Source organism: Bufo gargarizans, chromosome 2 (assembly GCF_014858855.1).
Source record: "Bufo gargarizans isolate SCDJY-AF-19 chromosome 2, ASM1485885v1, whole genome shotgun sequence".
NCBI lineage: Eukaryota > Metazoa > Chordata > Amphibia > Anura > Bufonidae > Bufo > Bufo gargarizans.
Window position 1 is genome coordinate 13591400 of NC_058081.1, and position 8707 is coordinate 13600106.

General features: G+C 39.5%; 1 protein-coding gene across 1 annotated transcript; it reads left to right on the top strand.

Moving 5' to 3' along the window:
• Positions 1-7156: 7156 nt before the first annotated feature.
• On the top strand, positions 7157-8134 carry LOC122925462 (olfactory receptor 1468-like). The gene has a single exon (XM_044276818.1). It carries the CDS (start codon positions 7157-7159, stop codon positions 8132-8134), a length of 978 nt encoding a protein of 325 aa, XP_044132753.1.
• Positions 8135-8707: the final 573 nt, after the last annotated feature.

An 8707-nucleotide genomic window follows, 5' to 3' on the forward strand; every position in this document is an offset into this window, starting at 1 on the left:
ATATACTATAGATATAATAATTAAACATAGATGTATGTAGACAGTGACGAGAAGTAAAACCCAACTCTCGGCCGAGCTTCCAGTGCATAATAAACCCTGTATAATATCTGCTGCTCCTCCAGTAGGACACCTGCACATCTCACCATAGGCTTCCATACATTTCTTGTCCTTAACTGTATAAGGACATCCTGTTTCCAAGTCCACTTGGTTTCTTCATCAAGTCTATTGAAAAATATGAACCGCTCTCCATATTGTGTACAAATGGCTTAAAGGAAGAACCAAGTCCTCCCCAATATATAAACTGCATTCTATGTGTGCTCCTGGCTGCAGATCTCCACTGATCAGCAGCTTCTTCTGGGTATAATGTAGAGAAGAGATTATAAACTGCAGGGGGTCTAAGAATTACTGCTGGATGGAAGTGCAGACTCCTAATAACATGTGCAGAATGTGACTGATGAGGTGTCCTCAGATTCTACAGACTCCTTCTTCACATCAGCAGAAGAAGACTTCACAAAGACAGGGACTTATAGCCAGGAAATTGGAGAGAAAGGTTCACTGTGGACATTGCAATGTGAAGGGTTTGGCCAGCCTTTGAAAAATGTACTAAAAGTAGAGAAAATGCTAAAACATAAAAAATAACTGACACTTACCTGGTGAATCCTCCATGGCACAGCTCTGGTGGTCCTCACCAGTATTGTCAGTGATGATGTGCTATACATACTGATATGACCGCTGCAGCCGATCTCTGGCCTCAGCGTTAATGCCTGTATATTCAGCAGAAGACAAAGTGACTGTCTGCAGTAGTCACACACTCATGGCATGTCATCACTGCAGGACAATTCATACAGACTGGTGGGGACCCCCAGAACTGCATTTCTGGAGAGATTTTCTTTGCTTTAACAACATTTTTTATAAACTCTATGGGGGGGGGGGGCATTTACTATTAGATATACAACAATTTTCTGGTGAATATCTGTTGCAGATTGAGACACAAACGATATTTCCACCATCACGGCAGGTCTAAAAAAAGAGGCGTAGCATGAGCGGGGAAGGAGCAGGTCCGTCTGAGTTATCATTTTATGCGTGTTTTAAGTGTAGAAAATTGTGTAAATGTAAGACACTTTGGAAGCTGTCTTACATTTAGACACTTTGGAAGCTGTCTTACATTAGACACTTTGGAAGCTGTCTTACATTAGACACTTTGGAAGCTGTCTTACATTAGACACTTTGGAAGCTGTCTTACATTAGACACTTTGGAAGCTGTCTTACATTAGACACTTTGGAAGCTGTCTTACATTACACACTTTGGAAGCTGTCTTACATTACACACTTTGGAAGCTGTCTTACATTTAGACACTTTGGAAGCTGTCTTACATTACACACTTTGGAAGCTGTCTTACATTAGACACTTTGGAAGCTGTCTTACATTTACACACTTTGGAAGCTGTCTTACATTAGACACTTTGGAAGCTGTCTTACATTAGACACTGTGGAAGCTGTCTTACATTAGACACTTTGGAAGCTGTCTTACATTAGACACTTTGGAAGCTGTCTTACATTTAGACACTTTGGAAGCTGTCTTACATTAGACACTTTGGAAGCTGTCTTACATTAGACACTTTGGAAGCTGTCTTACATTAGACACTTTGGAAGCTGTCTTACATTAGACACTTTGGAAGCTGTCTTACATTTACACACTTTGGAAGCTGTCTTACATTAGACACTTTGGAAGCTGTCTTACATTTACACACTTTGGAAGCTGTCTTACATTAGACACTTTGGAAGCTGTCTTACATTAGACACTTTGGAACCTGTCTTACATTTAGACACTTTGGAAGCTGTCTTACATTAGACACTTTGGAAGCTGTCTTACATTAGACACTTTGGAAGCTGTCTTACATTTACACACTTTGGAAGCTGTCTTACATTAGACACTTTGGAAGCTGTCTTACATTAGACACTTTGGAAGCTGTCTTACATTTAGACACTTTGGAAGCTGTCTTACATTAGACACTTTGGAAGCTGTCTTACATTAGACACTTTGGAAGCTGTCTTACATTAGACACTGTGGAAGCTGTCTTACATTTAGACACTTTGGAAGCTGTCTTACATTAGACACTTTGGCAGCTGTCTTACATTACACACTTTGGAAGCTGTCTTACATTTAGACACTTTGGAAGCTGTCTTACATTACACACTTTGGAAGCTGTCTTACATTAACACTTTGGAAGCTGTCTTACATTAGACACTTTGGAAGCTGTCTTACATTAGACACTTTGGAAGCTGTCTTACATTACGACACTTTGGAAGCTGTCTTACATTACCCCTTTGGAAGCTGTCTTACATTAGACACTTTGGAAGCTGTCTTACATTAGACACTTTGGAAGCTGTCTTACATTAGACACTTTGGAAGCTGTCTTACATTTAGACACTTTGGAAGCTGTCTTACATTACACACTTTGGAAGCTGTCTTACATTACACACTTTGGAAGCTGTCTTACATTAGACACTTTGGAAGCTGTCTTACATTACACACTTTGGAAGCTGTCTTACATTTAGACACTTTGGAAGCTGTCTTACATTACACACTTTGGAAGCTGTCTTATATTTAGACACTTTAGAAGCTGTCTTACATTACACACTTTGGAAGCTGTCTTACATTAGACACTTTGGAAGCTGTCTTACATTACACACTTTGGAAGCTGTCTTACATTTAGACCCTTTGGAAGCTGTCTTACATTACACACTTTGGAAGCTGTCTTACATTTAGACACTTTGGAAGCTGTCTTACATTACACACTTTGGAAGCTGTCTTACATTTACACACTTTGGAAGCTGTCTTATATTAGACACTTTGGAAGCTGTCTTACATTACACACTTTGGAAGCTGTCTTACATTTACACACTTTGGAAGCTGTCTTACATTAGACACTGTGGAAGCTGTCTTACATTTAGACACTTTGGAAGCTGTCTTACATTTACACACTTTGGAAGCTGTCTTACATTAGACACTTTGGAAGCTGTCTTACATTAGACACTGTGGAAGCTGTCTTACATTACACACTTTGGAAGCTGTCTTACATTAGACACTTTGGAAGCTGTCTTACATTTACACACTTTGGAAGCTGTCTTACATTAGACACTTTGGAAGTTGTCTTACATTTACACACTTTGGAAGCTGTCTTACATTTACACACTTTGGAAGCTGTCTTACATTAGACACTTTGGAAGCTGTCTTACATTAGACACTGTGGAAGCTGTCTTACATTTACACACTTTGGAAGCTGTCTTACATTAGACACTTTGGAAGCTGTCTTACATTAGACACTTTGGAAGCTGTCTTACATTAGACACTTTGGAAGCTGTCTTACATTAGACACTTTGGAAGCTGTCTTACATTTACACACTTTGGAAGCTGTCTTACATTTACACCCTTTGGAAGATGTCTTACATTTAGACCGTCGGTGTATGCACCAAAGTCATGTAGAGACCGGCTCCAAAAACTCTTTCCTTACTAAATGTGCCCCTATATTTTTATAAATCCCCCTGTATGTTTACGCCGCCAACCGTGCGTGTACCCACAGCTATGGATGTCAGTGTCACTCAGACATTATTTACTATTGCTGTCATTACATTCAAAAGCTTGAGGAGGGAAATAAATTTATAGGAAATGAAAACAGATAACAAATTTTCCGAATCCTCCGAGTGCTAGGAGGCTAGAGGGGGTTATATTCCAACTTTCAGGGCAATTGGAGCAACTTTAGTTTGGCTTAAACTGATTTGGGTCCAAACCAAACATTTAAAATTTGGCAAACCGGACACTAAATTTATCTTGACTGGTTGGCTCATCTCTAATCCGTACACTCTGTATCTATTATACCTCGTACCTCACATATCAGTACACTGCTGTATATACTGTATATCTGTACACACTGCCTCTATTATACCTCGTACCTCACATATCAGTACACAGCTGGGTATACTATTAGAGATGAGTGAATCAAAGTTGACAAAGTGTAATTCGATCTGAATTTCAGGAAAAATTTGATTTGCCCGGAAGTCGAATTTTCTCGTGCTTTGTCGTAACAAATCATATTTTTTCTAAAATGGATGCTGCACATTTTAGATAGAATAGGAAAGAAGTCACATAATGCCGTGCAGAGAGCCATTGAGCAGCTAGCCAGCCCTTGTGATGTCACAGCCCTATAAAAATTCTCCTCATGCCCGGTCCCCGAAATTTTACATTGCACTTAGTGCAGTGCAGGGATAGACGTTACAGGCACTAGGGACAGTGATTAGGAAAGACTTTATTCATTGGAAATTACTATTGAGCAGTTCAGGGAAATAATCTTTATTCATAGTGTAGGGAAAGGATAGGGAGGCATTGTCCACAGTGCCGGAAAAGATCAGGGACCAATAGGAGAGTGTAAAGCCTGGGTAATAGGAGCTATTACACCTTGCTGCACTAATTGGGGTTAAAAAGTGATCTATTACTTCAGATTTTAGGTTGTTTGCATTCTTTTATACATCAGTAATTCCATTAATCTTTTCTTCTGCTATTGGGGTGAATCTGTGGTCAGATTCTACAGTATTTATTTTTAAGAGGGTTAACAGTGTTTAATACATAATTCAATCTGTTAATCCTTGGTTCCCCTGGTATGCAATGCTTCTCCCCATTGGAACTCCACCCTCCACATGTTGGACCTACTATATAAGCAGAGAAAGGCCATAAACTAATTCTTGATTATGCAGGCGGACAGGAGCACTATTCTGTGTAACTTTGACGTGAGCCGGTGGCAGCTCATGAGTTACAACTGCCGTTTTCTCAGGTCCTTTGAGAAGACAACTTTATTTTTACATCGCCAGGACTACAGTATGAATAACTGAGGCAGATCCACAGCAGGGCTTTATTAATTCCAGCGTTTAAAATGCCGGTCTTATTAAATGTGCCCCAACATTTTTAATTACATGCAATTACAAAAGTATTCAGATCTAGGTGCTGGTTTGAAAACTGTAAAATATTTTTTTGTGGGAGAACCCCTTTAACTTCTGGATTAACATCTAATCTGCTCACTTCTCGGGGCACTGCCTTTAATCACTAATGTTGCCTCTGAGGTGTGCTGCAGAGTGACCTGCTTATCCATGTCCTGTGCTGAGGCATCCATGAAGAGCTGACAGTCTCCACCCAACAGCTCTGAAAAAAAAAATCTGTATTGCAGATAGAAAAACTACTAAAAATGCCAGATACAAGTTATGTAATAGACAGAAATAGGCTCCTTTCACATAAACAAGTTTTCCATATGGGTGAAATGCTTGAATTGAATTGCACCCCCATTGAATCCTGACCCATTAATTTCTATGGGTCTGTGTATATGAGCGTTGTTTTTCACGCATCATCTCTGTGTTATGCGAAAATCTCAGCATGTTCTATATTCTGCATTTTTCACGCAGCCCAAATCCCAGTGTATGGGGCTTCTGTAATGACACACATAGTGCCATTACCACTCTTTGCACCTTGCTACTGTTTTCAATGTGCTAACTTGTGTCATCAGAATGTATTTTATTCCATATCTGACTAATGTGCATATATATTCCCGTAAAACTGTTTATGTTCATTTAATTACCTGGTTTACCACCGCATATTTGGCAGAGCTGTATTATATAGAATGGAACCCTTCTTCCATTCTATTCCTCTCTCTTGAGAGGGGGGAGTTTTAGCTAGAATAGTGAGTTCCAGCCTACCCCTCAGTGGGAGAGGTTGTGTGTCCGGCTTGTCCCCTGCTGGGAAGAAAGCAGGCCTTTTCCTGTTTGGACAGGCCCTGCCTGTGAGTTTCTACATGGTTGCATGTCCCCTCCTGGGCTTGTATTTCCTAAAATCCAAGCTAAGGAAGCTTGAAGCCAGGAAAAAGTTTTCCTAGGATTACAGTGGGAGTCAGACTACAGAAAGCTAAGTTGCAGCCTACAACAGAAAGCTAAAGTAAAAGTTTCTATTTAAGCCAGCCAACATAGCAGAGCTGAAAGAGTTCAGATATAGCAGAGCTAAGAGTGTTTGCCTTTTAGAACTTCATGCCAAAGCTTGCTGGAAACCAAGACCAAGTTTGTATATTGTTTGGATTACCGTTTACCCAAGTAAAGCTGAATTGCAACTACATACAAAGTCTGGACTCAATCATTCCTTCATCATCTAAGTTAGCTACCCCTTTTGCACTGCATCGGACGACCATGTCTGGGATACAAGAGTATTCATGTAGGAGCACCGTGACACATGCTTAAAACATCTACAGCAGGCATCCTCAAACTGCGGCCCTCCAGCTGCAACTCCTACAATGCCCTGCTGTAGGCTGATACCTGTAGGCTTTTCGGGCATGCTGGGAGTTGTAGTTTTGCAACAGCTGGAGAGTTACAGTTTGAGAATGCCTGATCTACAGGGACATTGCAGGCCCACCTACACCACTGTAGCATTCCTACCCTGGGTATTAACACCATCATACATAAAGGGGACTCCATGTCCTCGTTGCTTCAGTGCAACTGGTGTCATGACTTCTTACTTTATAAGAGGGACATATATCGTAAAAACCTCCTAAGGGGCAATGGATACCCTAGACGTGGAAACCGTACATTACACTTCCGTTAAATATGCATTGCATCCAAATGGAAAGCGTTTTTAATTGATAGTTGCTAGGGGATGTAGTTCATTATTCAACTTTTTTTTTTTTTTCATGCGCATGCAAAACACACCAAAACTGATAACATTCGCATGAAAAAAAAAAATAATTAAACGCTGAATGCAGTCGCAGACAAAACTGCGCTTGTATTAAAAACCAAAGTTTCTTTCCTTGACAGATCCAGACACAATCTGTATCATTCTTGTGAATGAGGCCATAGTGTTATATTGCATGTACACACATGAAAAATTAACTGAAACAACAATTATACAATAACAACTTGTGACCACTGTGGCCAATCACTGGCCTCAGCATTACCATTTTATGCCTTTGCCCTAATGTGGTATCATCTCAGAAATCTCCATTTGTAAGGATGAGAGATTTAGGCTACCAACATATGGTTCATGCCCCATATCTAGTGGATGCCATAGTCTTATGTCTACTATTCTGGTCTTAAAAAACATAAAACAAAAAAATCACAGCCTGGCTTAATGTTATTAGATGTTTCCTTTAATTTCTTACTGTACTTGCAGACAAATCTGACTGTGGTCATGGAGTTTTTCCTTTTAGGATTTCAAGGCAGCCAACTTTTGAGAAATCTTCTATTTCTTCTGTTCCTTGTTGTTTTTGTTGCCACAATATGTGGGAACCTCCTGATCATCATCCTCGTGTCCACCAGCAAGAATCTTCACACCCCAATGTATTTATTCATCTCACAACTGTCCATCAGTGACATCCTATTACCCACAACTATTGTCCCCAACCTGCTCCACATACTACTGAATAATGGAGGAACCGTCAGTTTTATTGGTTGTTTGACTCAATTTTATTTTTTTGATTGCACTGAAGTATTTGAGTGTTTTCTTCTCGCCGTGATGTCTTATGACAGATATGTGGCCATCTGTAATCCCCTCCGTTACACATCCATCATGACAAATAGATTTTGTAATGCATCAATCATTATTAGTTGGTTGATAGGTAATGTTATTTCATTCATTGGTACCATAACATCATCAAAACTAAACTTTTGTGGGTCAAATATCATCGACCATTTATTCTGTGACCTTGTCCCCTTACTAGACCTATCCTGTTCTGACACCTTCTCTGTTCACTTGGTGATTTTTGTTTTGGGAGCTCCAACTTTAATAGTCCCAACGTCAATCATTGTAGTGTCTTATACTTACATTGTTATATCAGTCTTAAGGATCCCATCCAGTACTGGTAGACAGAAAGCCTTCTCCACCTGTAGCTCCCACCTCATTGTGGTCTCCATTTTTTATGGGACTATATTTAGTGTTTACTTTGTCCCTAAGAGAGAACAAACTTGGGTCACTAGTAAAATCCTCTCTCTGCTGTATACTGTATTTACTCCATTTATTAACCCCATTATATACAGTCTGAGGAATAAAGACATTAAGAAAGCCGTACAAAGAACATTCCATAAACACATATCCCGTAATAAACATTAATACACATTTAGAGACAAGCAAATCACTCAAAATGTTAATTATTCAACCAATTTGATTTGAGTGCAAATTGACTCTACCCAAATCAAAAGGGCTCTGACTGGCCTGAAAATGTTTGTATAACACTAGTCTCATAGGACCCATATTCTCTCTTTTTTTTGTTTTGTTTCTCTCTCTCTCAGACTCAGATGCAACTTGAGATCTTACAAAATATGGTTGGAATTTGATTCAATTAGAATTGATTTGCTCATCTCTAATTGATGCTGAGTCACTCACTAGTGATCAGCGGATCTGGATTTCAGGATTAATTTGATTCGCCCCAAAACCAAATTTCCTCCTGCTTCGTGGTAGCGAATTGATGTAACCTGAAATAGTGTAAAACATAAATAAATAATTTCGACGGCCACCATTTTGCTTGAAGATATTGCACGAAATCCTGTGCGTCCTGTCGACTGGACTTTACATTCTATTATGACAGATCAAAGTCTTGATCTTGACTTATGTAAGCATTTAAAATACACCTTTAAGTATTGCCACAGGTGCACCTCAAATTAACTCAAGTGACATCAATTATTA